Source organism: Chinchilla lanigera, unplaced genomic scaffold (assembly GCF_000276665.1).
Source record: "Chinchilla lanigera isolate Chin_1 unplaced genomic scaffold, ChiLan1.0 scaffold00005, whole genome shotgun sequence".
Taxonomy (NCBI): Eukaryota; Metazoa; Chordata; class Mammalia; order Rodentia; family Chinchillidae; genus Chinchilla; species Chinchilla lanigera.
This window is the reverse complement of record NW_004955406.1, coordinates 39,704,493-39,718,364: the sequence shown is the minus strand read 5'-3', so window position 1 is coordinate 39,718,364 and position 13,872 is coordinate 39,704,493. Positions and strand designations below refer to the sequence as shown.

The window sequence follows — 13,872 nt, the reverse complement described above, 5'->3', positions numbered from 1 at the left end:
AGGTAGAACTCTTCTGGGTATCTTCACGAGACATGAGCATATTTTACAGAGATAGGAACATTCCTTGTTTATAGCAGCACAATTCGTAATACCTGAATTTTGGAAATTTCCATATCCATCAACATGTATTTTTTTATCTGAAGTTATGCAGCTACAACCACACACAGTTGTGGCTAACTTTGTCCTTGGTGAAAGGTTTCTAAACCCAAACAGAAACCAGATTTGTGTGAAAGGCCAGTGACAGTTTGGGCCGCTGACCACGGTGGATCTGGGCTGAATATAAAACTACTTAACTCACAATGTCAGGACTTTCCTAAACCAGTTTTATTTGAAACACAAATAAGTATTTCCTTTCTGTCATGGCAAATGATTCAAATAATGCTGAACATGAATCACTAATACAAGGGTTTTAAATATGAAACAAATTATTTTTAAAAAAGCAAAGGAATAATAGTTATATACAAAAGGTACCTGGAATCCTTAAGCTGATTCCAAAAATGAAATGAGTTTATAAAATCTACGGTGAAACCAGAACATTCCACCCGCTTTGGAGGAAGGGTTATAATACAACATTCAGTCAGCTGAAGATGGATTGGTAGAGGTGTCTGTACAAAAATTTCAAGTCAGTTTTGCTTGCGCAGAGTCATCCAGATCTTCCCAAGACTGAATGGGCAGTCCCGTGGCTTTCTTCCTTTTCCGTATTCCCAACAAGGCTACATGAAGTTCAACTCTTGATGAGCCACTTACAACAGCAGTTCCTTAGGAGCCAACATGACAGGTGGTTCAATTTCTTTATGAGAAACAAAGCTAGCCACCTACAGCAAGATATCAAAATGGACAAGTCCTTTTTCCTCCTCCTGATTACGTACAATGTCTCCCTTCGAGACTATTGTCCCCATCACACTTGTTCCTTCACAAGTCTAACCCTTGAGGTGATATGAAGGAGACCAACATCAAGAAAAGAAAAACTCAGAAATGAAAACAACTGGAAGGTATACAATACACCCCCAGAGCATCTCAAAATCCCAGCTACAGTACAATTCAGAGTACGGTTACGGTCCTTCGAGAAGTAACTGCAGCTTTAGTGGGTTTTTTTTTTTTTCCTATTCAGGCGGTTAAAGGGCACCAAATAAATACTGGGCAAGAGGAGCTTGCTGGGAATTAGAAATTTAAAAACCGGCCACTTTATGTCCCTGTGATAATTCAATGTCAGTAGGAAGTGTGTACTGAAGAAGAGAAGGGACAACTTTCATACTAAAAAATAATTCCTCTAATTCAGGGAATCCCGGAAGTAGAAAATCAGGTTCAGGGGACCCCTGAGGCACTTTAAAGCCTTTAAAAAAATTACAGTAATAATAAATTAGCTATTGCTCTTCAGAGGCTTACAGGGCAGCTTAAGCATCAAAATCAGGTCCAAAGAACTATGTCCATATTTCAGCTTTCTTGAGCTACTCAGGTCTCTTTAAAGCTTAGTTGAAATCTCCAAATACCATTAAAAAGACATATAATTTAACAGACTGAATGGGGTTTTTGTTTAGTGGTAGCATGGAATTTGGTCCACAATGGTAGCAGCTGTCTTTATCTATTTCAAACACACATAATATTAAGTACATTAAGACGACACATAAAAGAAAGGATGCAACAAAGGGGGAAACAGCTAAACATGACAAACACCTCAAGGAATTACTAAGTTCTCTTACACCCTTTCAGCTCAGAGCTCCCTCTCAGTCTTTTTTTTTTTTTTTGTGGAGAGAAGGGTATTACAGAACTTTTCTCAAAGATGCTTAACAATGGCATAAAATGGTTAGCAGGGGACTTGAAAAAAATCTAACCCCAAGGAATCCAGAACACAAACAGTAAGTCAGAGGTATACTTCTGATTTGGGGCAAATTGAACAATAAACAATCATCTCAGGTACATGTTACAAGTTAGGATAGATGAAATAAGTCTTTTTTTTTGGTGAGTTTTTTTTTTTTTTTTTTTTTTTTAAGTGTTCTCACTACCACTTTCAGCTATCAATCATTTCTGAGAGTTCAAGCAGAAGATCGTCTTCATCTTTCCCAGGATCCAGGTCAATCTCGGCTTCTAGTTTGCCTCCTGAAATCTCCCATATTAGCTTCTCAAAATCATCCTCCACAGAGAGCGGGGGCTTTCCTGTCGAGGCAGAGCTGAGGCGGCGTGTTTTCGTGGCCGTCTGGGATGAGGAAGGGCCAGACACTTCTGGGGGTGTGGGGTCTGAAGAGGACTGGGTTGGAGACAGCACAAAACTGTAAGTACGAAATAAAAGGAGATCAGAAGTAAGCATCCCTCTTTTCAATGGTTAGCTGAACTTATCTCAGGGACACAAAGTTAACTAAAGTTATTTCTGAGCATATGTGTAAGACAAAATTGTTTTACTGATTTGAGAGCAAGCATGTTTACAATTTAAGGGTATAATTTAGCCAGGTATTAAAAACACCTTTTAGATAATGTGGACAAACTATAAGCAATGGCACCAAAGAAGAATAATCCTGAATTTTATGTTTTCTTAACAATTAATTTAAAATTCAACAATTTAAATGTGGCTAAACTTTACGTGTTACTCTCTCGAGAGCATAAACAATACAGTGGCCTACAGCTGGATTAAGAAAAATTACAATGCATTACCTGTCTCTAGGTGTTTCTGTCTCAGGCACAGTGACTGATTCATCCTCAGAGGTCAGTGGGACAACAGCCTACAAAAGGAAGAGTAAGTAATTCAGTGAGAGTCAGGTGCTGGCATCTGAGTCCATCCATTTTCTTTTGCTATCTTTTTAGAATCATGGCTCTCTATCCCTACTCCCTCACTTTAGGGTGCTAAGGCTTAAACCCAGGCCTTACATACGCTAGGTAAGCACTCCATCACTGAGTTACACCCCCAACCTACTGGCTATCATTTTTTTTGATTTTTGTTTTTGTTTTTTTGAGACAGGGTCTCACTGCGTACTCCAGGCTAGCCTTGAACTCAGGGCAATCCTCCTGCCTCAGCCTCCCAAGCGCTACAATACAGGTATAAGCCACCATGCCTGGTGGCTATCATTCTTCACATTGAGGAATCCAAGAATCCAGTAATACAAAGGCTGAGCATACAAGTAGGCAAAATATCTTGCCACCCCAAAATTAGTTTTTAAAAACTCCTGTCATAACACTTCACAAATGTCTAAGTGTAAATATAAGATACAGTAACAAACTAAACCACTGAAATGCACAGGAAATGGCACGAAGTGCTACACACAAACAGCCAATGGACACTCAATCTTGCCTACAATGAACAAAGCACCCTGACATGGATGTGCTTCTTACCACAGCTGCTTTTTTGGCTGGGATTTCCTGCAGGGCACTGTTGGAGCTGAGTGGCTTCACCGCTGCAACAACAGCAGGATGCATCTCCGCGGCCTTGCGTTTTTGGGCCAGTTTGGGAGATGAAACAACTTTAACCACAGATGGCTTCACATTTACTTTGGGTTTAGCTACAAGGAACAGATAATATCTGGTTAACAGCTAGAATGGCATCTTTTACATGAAGAATAACTCAATAAAATACCAAAATTCCCACTGTACTAGAAATATCAAGTACATAAATAAAATCCCAGACAGAACATAATCTACTACAGGTGACTATAATGTAGGTAATACACACTCAATCCATTTCATGGCTTCTTAAATTTGTTACTATTCTATTCCCTGGTATTTTTCTTCTTCAAAATCAGAGGAAAGATACACCACAGAAAGGTTTTGACAAAGCTATTTAAACAATTTAAAAGCTCTTGAACAGCAATTAAGTGCTCTCTTCGGCAGCATGTATACTAAACAGAATTAAATTCTGAGAAAGAAATTGCATTTAGTTTTGTCTTTATATAATAGTACCACGTATTACTACCTATCTGTGTGATCAGTACACAGAGAAGTGAAATTCAACCCATCTATCGTAAGGGAGTTCCTGAAACTTGGTACTGTAATTCTGATATCCTAAAGCAAGATGCACACTATAAAAAACACTCACCTTTACCCCTTTTCTCCAAAGGCTGTGCTGCACACTTCACACTCAATACTGAGTCCCCAGTCCCTGAGGTTTCTGCTTCTATCTTCTGGCACGACTTTGCAGGAAGCCGCTTGCTAAGGTGTCGTGAAACACTGGACACAGCAGTGAGCACAGGTTTCTCCACCACATGGGTGTTGTAAGAGGCTGCATCTCCCCACAGGGGTGTCAAGACTGATTTTTCCTTCTGTGAGGCTCCCCTCTCCTGCTGTTTCTGTGCATGATTCTCTCTCATGGTCTCACATCTCTTGATTGGAGTGGTTGCGGAATCAACTCCTACAGTCTCATCAGAAGCCTTTTAGCCGATATAAAATGACAAAATTAAAATTAGTACTTCTAATAACCTATGATGATTTATAAAGTACCAGGCTAACACTTAAGCAGAGGGTTACATGGTTCAGAACCTGAGAGAAAAGCTCCTTGATACTATACAGAGAATAGAATGCTAAAGATGAAAAAATGCAATGCTAAAAGTGAAAAACAAAAGAATAAACTTTTTTCAGGCTAGACAACCATGACCAGAAGTCAAACAATGCCGAGCATAGTGACACAAGCCTGTAATCCTAGCACTCGGGAGGCTGAGGCAGGAGGACTACTGAGAGTTCAAGACCAGCCTGAATTACAGAGTGAAACCCTGTCTCAAAAAAGAAACCCCTCAAATACCAATACTACTACTAATTAATTACACAAAGACCTATGCACACTTTTTTTTAATTGTGTAAATCAAAATCAATGTCCAGAAAGACTGTTTTCACATAATAAAATATGTAGTCAGTAAAGGCAAACATCTTAAAATAATGCAGTAAAGTTAAAGCAGGCTGCAAAATGAGAACTCTTACGAAGTCCTCAGGCACTAAAACTTTAAATATGCATTAAAACATTAAACACATTTTCACACATGCACACACAAACATGTAGCTTACAAAACTATGACATTTGTTCATTCTTTTTTGAGACAGGGTCTTGCTACGTAGCCCAGCCTGACCTTAACTTGCAATCCTCCTGTCTCAGTGTCCAGAGTGCTAGGATTACCAGGGTGGGCAAGACCACCTTCACTTTTCTTTTCCTTTCTTTTTTTTGGATGTGGTGTCTTACTATGTTGCCCAGGTTGGCCTTGCACTCTGTGTTTTTGTGATGATCCTGCCTCAGCCTCCCAAGTAGCTGGGTCTACAGACATTGGCTTATTCTTTTAAAAAAGTTCAGCCAGGCATGGTGGCATATGACTGGAATCTTAGCACTTGGGAGGCTGAGGCTGGAGGACTGCTATGAGTTCAAGGTCAGCCTGGGCTACATAGTGAGTTCAAGGCCAGCCTGGTATATAGCCAGACCCTGTTTCAAAACAACAACAACAACAAAAAACCCCACAAGAACAGGGCCGGGATATAGCTCAGTGGCACAGTGCCTGCCTGGCAAGTGTGAAGTCTTGAGTTCAATTCCCAGTACAGAAAAAAAAAAAGCTCACCAGGTTTTGTGCAATGCATGGCACGATTCAGAAGCTGGGCAAAAAAACCACCTCAGTTCACTATGTAACATAGGCAGGCCTGAAAATCACAGTAATTCTCCTGTCTCAGCTTCCCAAATGCTGGAATTACAGGTGTGTGCCACCAGGCCTAGCCACACAATGATTTTAAACCAACTCACCTCATTGGCCTCTGTCCTAATAGCACTGCTCAGAGAAGCCACTTCACTTCCTTCCTGAAGCTTTTTCTCCTCTTTCCCACCTATATTCAAAGACATCACTAGTTATTTAGGTGGAGACTTTATGAGATAAAGTTAAATATTACTTCTCTTTATGAGAGTAATGATAAAAGATTATGACATAGAAAATTATAAAGTCTCAAAATAGATATTAAAATATCAAAGGTCTATACAGTGTTGCTTTAAACAAATAACTTCATCGATTCCAGTGATTTTCAAAATCTAGGCAAAGTTCTCAAAGAACTATGAAGACTGCATGGCACACTGTTCTGTGGGCGATGACTTGGAGAAGCGGGACCACAGACCTGTTCTTTTGGTGATTCGGAGCAGCCGCCTTGTCCCTGGGGTGGCCTCGGGCTGGGGCTGGGAACCAGTGCTGCTCTCACAGCCCTGCTGCACCCTCAGTGCCTTCTCCAGTTTAATCTCCTCCAGGGTCTTAATGTGCACCTCCTGCATAGATTTTGTTCTACCTGCAGGCTCCTCTGACTGTCCTTTGCTGACAGCGACGGGTGGCAAAATCACCGTTTTCTTAATTTCACTATCAGTCTTTAGCTTGATGCCAGTTGCATCCTTTTTGCTTTTTTGTCTCTCTGTCTCCTGCTGCCGATGTTTTTTTTCAGCCAAGACTTCAGAGAAGGTTTTGATTCGGACGCCGGAGGAGCTTTTTGTTCCCAGTGTAGAATCGTCAGGTTTTGAAGATCCTTCTGTCTTGAGTTTAGTTTGCAATTCTCCACGTTTTTGACTGGCTCTTTCAAGAAGAATTTCTTCTAATGTCTTCACATGGATCTCACCAATTTTATTAACTCTCTCTGGGGGAAAAAAAGCCTTACTTGGAGTTTAATGACTTATGACCTCTCTACTGCTGGGTTAATACAGTACAATACACATAGATATCACTTAGGCAATTAAAATGATCAAAAGTATTGCATTAGTTTCACTCTCAATTTGAGACAATTCATATTTCAGGTAGGCAGCAGCCCTGCACAAAAACTATGAAGAAGCAAAAACCACTGAGTTGTATTTCTATTCACAATCTTAATCTTATGAGTTGATGAACTCTGTCATCACAAACCTCACCAATCAAAATGCAGTCATAAAAAAAAAATGCAATCATATCTTAGTACTTGTTAGTATTCTGTTCTGCATCTTGCGACATGTGCCAAAATTGATATATACTAAATGCATTTTTGCTATAACAAACAGTGTAATTATCAATAATTCATGGACGTTCCCCAGAACTTTCCCATTATACTTGTTAACACTAGCTTTTTTCTGGGCTAAGATAAGCCTTTCATTCTTAACCTTTTTATGAACAAGATTACCATTTAAAATACACAAAAGACCAAGATAGTGCCGGGTGTGGCGGCACACACCTGTAATCCCAGCATTCTGGAGGCTGAGGGTAGTTCAAGGCCAGCCTAGACTACATAGTGAGTTCAAGGTCAATCTGAACTATATAATGAGACCCTGTCTCAAAAAACAACAATAAAAAGTACAAGTAACAAGGTAACCTAGCCAGACTCTTTCAGAAAAAGAAAAAAAGCCAAGTATGGTGGTGCATGCCTGCAATCTCAGCACTTGGAAGGCTGAGTTAGGAGGATCCTTGCAAGTTCCCAGCATGGGCTACAAAGTGAGCTCAAGGCTAGCCTGAGCTGCATAGCAGGACCCTATCTCAAAAAGACCAAAAAAAAAAAAAAGGGTAGGGGTAGGGAAATGGAAGATATAGCTCAGCTGTAGAATGCTAGATCTCATCCCCCGCACCAAAAATTAACTGTAATAATTTGGAGATTTACACTTAAATAAGATAATCAATAACAACTTTTAATGAGATTAAAACAAAATGTGTTCTGTCACTTGCTCAATCCTATGAGTCTACTGTCTCCTCTATTTGGAATATTCCTTATCTCATTTTTCTTGCTGCCCGGTTGGTTTTAATTGAGGTCAGCTTAGAATCTGACATCCTCCGATCTAGTTTGTTTCTCTGATCACATAGTACTCTAAGTGCCTGTACCTCCAAACACATACTTCGTGAGAACAGTGACTATATTTGGTTCTCTGCAACATATCAGTGCAGTTTTGTTACAAAAGGGAACACTCTCATGCTTACTAAAGTATCTCCTTAGGTTTTTAAAAAAATAACTTTGCCCATTTCGAGGTGGCAAACTTTCTCAAAAGTAGTACTGAGTAGGACATGAATGGTAACATGGTTCCCTACCAAAATTCACTGAAATGATACAGAACACATTTAAAATAAAGTTTACACTAATCCTGAGAAAGTATGATACTCCTGGCAAAGTATAAATCCTGAAGAATTTCTCAGAAAAGGTGGATGTCTAAGATGGGCATGGTGGCACATGCTTACAATTCCAGCACTCTGAGAGGCTGAAGCAGAAGAAGCACAAATTCTAACCCAGCCTAGCGAGACCCAAGTCGCAAAATTTTTTTAAAAAGCTCAGTGCAAAGGCCCTGGATTCAAGCCTCAGTACCTCAAGAGGGGTTGGGGAAGCGAGAGAAAACAGATGTCTGAATTTATACAGATATGGAATCATTATCTCTGAAAACGGGCCTTTGTTTCTGTTCTTTTTTTTTTTTTTTTTTTGGTACTGGGAATCAAACTCAGGACCTTGCGCTTGCCAGGCAGGCGCTTGTGCCACTGGGCCATATCCCCAACCCCCAGATATGGAAAAAGAATAGCAGGCCTGAGATCTGCTCTTCCTAACAAAATTAAACTGTCCAATTTGGGTTAACTAGCTTGAAAAGCAACAGTGGGCTCTATGGTAACTATTAGGATAGAAATCTAAAGACTAGAGATGTAGCTCAGAAGAGTGCCTACATGCACAAGGCTCTGGGTCTGATCCTCAGCATACTGCACACACTTGTGCACACATGCAAATAAACACACACAAATACTGCAAATTTAACAGCTGCCTGTGGAACAGCTGAGCCAGTCATGACCTCCTTCTAAGAACAGCTCCCTAAGAAATAGAGAATTTACTCAAGAAGAGCACATTATGAAGATATTCGGGCTAGAAAAAATACATGAAAATTTTAGGCTTTCAGAAGTACCAAGCAAAATGCATGGGGTTGGGGTGAATAAAAAGCAAAGCAAGAAAAGGAAAAAAATTAGGTCCTCTCAGAATAAGGAGTCTTTTTCACTACAGCAACTGTAATCAGCCCAGCCTTCCAGCCCACAAGCCACACAAGCAGCCTTTTGATACGCCTTCTTCAGTTGGGCTGATGTAAATTAAGTGTCCTAGTCAGGAAAGAGGTCTACTTGGGGAAAAGCCTTTTGAACCACAGAGGAAACCTAAGCCAAACATTTCCAACAGTAGAAAGCATTAAAAATGGAGCAAGAATCCAAAACAATACATACACACAAACAGATTTTAACAGCAGATTCAGGGGCTGGGGTATGCTGAGCTACGAAAAAAACAAAAAACCCAACCCCAACTAAAATAACAACAAACTTAATCAGAGTCAAATTAGAAACTCCACAGCGGGTTGAAACCAGGCTTGAAAAAAGGAAAAATCATGGAACAATATAAGTTCCAGGAAAACAAAAGTGCTAAAATAAACTCATTTGAAAAACTAAAGACAAGACTGATCTAAAATCAGCCGTTTAAAACAGGGTGGGCAAACTAGCCAAATTTGGCCACTGCCTAATTTTGTAAATAAATTTTGTCAGGACACAGCCACACTTATTCATTTACATAGTGCCTGTAGCTGCTTTCACGTTACAATGGCAGAGCTAAGTGATTTTGACAGACTAAACCACAAAGTCTAAAATACTTTTTGTTTCTTGTGATGTTAGGGATGAACCTAGGGCTTTGTAGTGCCAGGCAAGCACTGAGCAACACCATTCTAGCCCAGAGCCTAAGATATTTACTACCTGACCCTTTACAGAAAATTTGTTATCAATTTCTGATCTATATGAAACTACAAACACAGTTCGCAGAAGGCGAGGTAAAAACAAAGAGATAGAAAGTATGAAAGCAAGGTCAAGACACATATGAAGCACTATGTACCCAAAGTTTCAATATTTACTTACAAGAATTTTTTAACAAGAAAAAAAAAAGTGGGGAGGACAGACTCAAGAAGAAATTAGAGGAATGTTTCCAGAACTAATGACAAGTTCTTAGATTCAAATGGCCCACTAAATGCTCCAGAATGAACCAAAGAGATCTGAGCTTGGATCTACCACTACAAAGTTGCAGCACACTGGAAAGAGGTACAGAGAAAATCCCAAAAATTTCTGGAGACTATCAGACTATCTACAGAAGACTAAGAACATCCAGCTGGGCATGGTGGTGCATGCCTCTAATCCCAGCACTTGGGAGGCTGAGGCAGGAGGATCACTGTGAGTTCGAGGCCAGCCTAGACCACTAAGTAAGTTAAAGGCCAGCCCTAACTGCATAGCAAAACACTGTCTCAGACAAAAAAAAAAAAAAAGAACATCCAACATCATACTCCCTTTTGGGATGGTAGTTTAACAGTTATACCAGGAAATGATAGGATGAAAAAAAAGTATATGCTTATGTCACTCGTAAGTACAGATTTGAAACTTATTTATCACACATGAAAAGCAACACGTTGAATCCTACAAAATATAAAAAAGCTGGATGATTAGGGTTACAACTCAGTGGTAGAATGCTTGCATAACCAGCACAAGGCCCTCATCCTCAGCATGACTACAAAACACACAAAAAACTGGGTGGTTGAATTTATGGATGTCTTATTATTCTTTAAATTGTGCATATGAGATGTGGTTGAATTAATGTTTAAATGAAAAACATTAATGTTTAAAATATAAAAATACTGCCCTTCCACTCACATACACTTATCCCATCATTCTTGCCACTTTCAGAAGCACATCTGTAAAAGTCCTCCCTCATGTCTTTAATTTCACTGCCCTCGGTGCTTCATCCTTAAATGATTCAAAATGAAGTGTTTTTGTTTGGTTTGAGTTTTTTGAGACAGGGTTGCACCATGCAGCCCAAGCTTGTAACCCAGGCTGGCCTCAACCTTGCAGCAATCCTCCTGCCTCAGCCTCCCAAATGCTGGGATTACAGCCAAGCACCACCATGCCCTGCACAAAATGTTTACTTTTCATGGTCATTTTGACTCTGTGAAAGAGCCAGAAGTTGCACAATGCCAGAATTGGTCAATAAAGTAGATAAGGACACACTGTAAAGTGTTTCTGATGGCACACAACAGGATTCACTGTATTTTTGATCACACCTTGTATACAGAGTACATGTTTTTTTTGAGACTACATTTCTTTGCTAAGACACTTCTAAAAAAAAAAACAAAAGCCAGGCATCGTAGTGCATGCTTGAAATCCTAGCTGCTTGAGAGGCTGAGGTACAATGGTCTCAAGTTTGAGGACAGCCCAAGCAACTTAGCTAGATCCTGTCTCAAAATAAAAAACATTAAAAGGGTTGGCTGGGGCTATTGCTCAGTGGAGCGTGCCTGCATTCCATCCCCAGGATCCCCACCCCTACAGTGGTCTTTCATAACCTTTCTTCATTTATACAGTGCAATTTGGCTCATCTGTAGGATTACTGTTCCCAACATGACCTCTTTATGGTCCAGGGCAAAGAACCTACAGCTTTGTGTATGTTAGGCACTGAGCTATATCACTGGCACATCAGAACATGACTTTTTATGACAGGAACTATTTTAGCATATAACTATAATAATTTTTACCTAATTCCATTTTGTTGGATATCCTACTACTAACATAATGAAGAACAATCATTTTGGCATCTTTAAATACAATAAAGGTATTTATACCAGTAAGTAATTGACAAAAAAACCTATGAAGAATGAAAGTACCATAACAATTTTACAATTTTGAGTACCTGTTGCCTCCTCACTATTTGGCCCAGCTGACGTGCCTAATCGCTCCTTCAGAGACTTGGAAACTTGAACTATAAAAAAGGAAAAAGAAAAGTCAAAATCTAAAATTTGAACAGAGACTTTATATGTTAAGTATTTTTTTCCAAGTTCATAAATTATGCTATTTTTAGTTTTTAGTTATTTTCAGCTTTTAGTTTTTGTTCTTTAATCTCAAGGTCTGAAATTTTTATTCTCCCCAGAGGAGATTTACATGAGTTACGAATTCCCTAGAGCACTGTGGAAAGCCAGGGACAGCGGGGACACACTTTAGATATGAAAAGCAAAAACTACTGAATTAATAATTCAAGGAAATAAATGTTACTGTACAGCATTCTAAAACCTTTTGGCATCAAAAGGTTTTCTTCCCCTAAATCTATTTGAAACATGTTCAATAGTTATGAAACGCTGGTATTATTGATGTGGAAGGCAGGAGGAAATCTGGCAAAGAAGGAGAACTTCTAATTACTCTGAGCACATCACAAGTCCCCAAATGGGAACATCTACTGATCAAAGGCTCTTGAACTAGAAAAATACATACAAAGAAGTTACTTATCCTCATAAAAAATTTAAGCACAAGAAAACAACAACTTCTTATCCTTTAGTAATTAGTTTAACAGTGCAATTAGTGTTTTACTGTTAATTCATACAAGGGAAACACAACCGAACCCTTGACTTCTCTCACATACACCATTCCCAACTCCCAAATCTCTCTAGATTTGTAGAACACTAAATCTATGCTCTATCTCCTTTTCCTGGATTAACTGCTTGTTAACCCCAACAGCAGTCTACTTATCTTTCTCCACACTGCAAGCAGGGTAACGCTTGTGAACTGCAAATCTGATCCCTTGGTGCCTATTTAAAGCCTTTCAATGGCTTCTTATTACCCTAGGATAAGCCCAAACGTTCTTAAAACGGCTTTAAAAATTCTCTAATGATCCAGTGCCTCCTCTTCGAGGCACCATACCCTTCACCCCAATTCTATGGGTTAGCTACACTCAGTTTCTCAAGCACATCACACTGTCCAGCTCCGGCACTCCACAAGGGTTATTCTCTCCTCAGGTCCACACTTCAGCAACGCGTCTTCTGTGAGCCTTTCCTTGATGGATGACAACATTAAATATACTTCCTGTGTGTTCCCATCCTACTGTGCTTTTTCTCACAGAATTCATCACAGTATCTGTAAGTATCCCTACCTGCCAGTATGCTACAAGTTCCTAAGGAGTGTGATGCCATTGATTTTGTTCAGTGGTATCTAACCCAGAATTTTCCAGAGTAAGCACTCAAATGTTTTTCAAATGGTAACAGACACCAAAAAATAACCTAATTAGACTAACCAACAGAATGAAGAACCATACTCGTTCACATTACAAGTATCAGGATCACACACAGACACACAGAATATTAGAACACAGGTACTTACCTTTCTTTGGTGCTTTGTCAGTATTCGGTTCTGGAGCTTCAATTTTCTTTCCCAGTCTCTGTGCCAGACTCCGCTTTAATGGGGGATCACTGTCTCCACCTACAAATGTGGGGAACTTGGTTTAAGACGGCAATCTTTAGCAAGGTCAAGAAATACAAGAAAAAAAAGAAAGATACTAAGAAACAGGGAGCTAGGCAAGGAAATGGGAGTGGGGTAAAAAGGAAATAAAGGCTCATGATGTGATATGGACATGTACCGATAGATCACATATATGTACTACAAACATACATTAATATAAAATTTTTAAAAAGAGTAATATAAGCAAAAACAGACAATGGAGAATAATTTTCTAAGTTTTCTGCATTTACACAGTATGTGTATGCAGCAGCTTCCTTAGGAACTCAATGTTAGAAAAGTAATAAAAATATCCTAGAAAGAAGATGTACAAGTGAATACCTACCAAATAATTGACTAAGACTACAAATGGAGGTTTAAATTCAAAATTAGGAATGTGAAAAATGTTCCCCCAAAAGTCTTAAAGCTGCATTACAAACTTTTAAATTTTCCTGTAACTCAAGAAATCTGAAAGCCTTTCTCTTCAATTCCAGGTAAGTTGAAATCTTAGGTTTCAACAGCCAGGCTTGGTGACACACACTCGTCATCTCAGAATTCAAGAGGCTGAGACAGGTGGACTGCCACGAGTTTGAGGCCAGTCTAGGCTATACAGTGAGTTCAAGGTCAATCTGAACTACTTAGTGAGACCCTGCCTCAAAGAACCCAAACAAGGCCAGTTGGGTAT

The 13,872-nt window shown here is 39.5% G+C and overlaps 1 protein-coding gene across 1 annotated transcript in view; it reads right to left on the bottom strand.

Moving 5' to 3' along the window:
• Positions 1-302: 302 nt before the first annotated feature.
• Positions 303-13,872, bottom strand: part of Zc3h11a (zinc finger CCCH-type containing 11A) — a gene marked incomplete in the record, with an annotated part of 39,519 nt that continues 25,949 nt past the window's right edge. Inside the window, 8 exon segments of the mRNA XM_013522660.1 lie at positions 303-2,267; positions 2,647-2,714; positions 3,322-3,488; positions 4,022-4,352; positions 5,699-5,778; positions 6,061-6,564; positions 11,617-11,685; positions 13,074-13,172. Of these exon segments, the coding sequence (XP_013378114.1) occupies positions 2,009-2,267; positions 2,647-2,714; positions 3,322-3,488; positions 4,022-4,352; positions 5,699-5,778; positions 6,061-6,564; positions 11,617-11,685; positions 13,074-13,172 (1,577 nt within the window).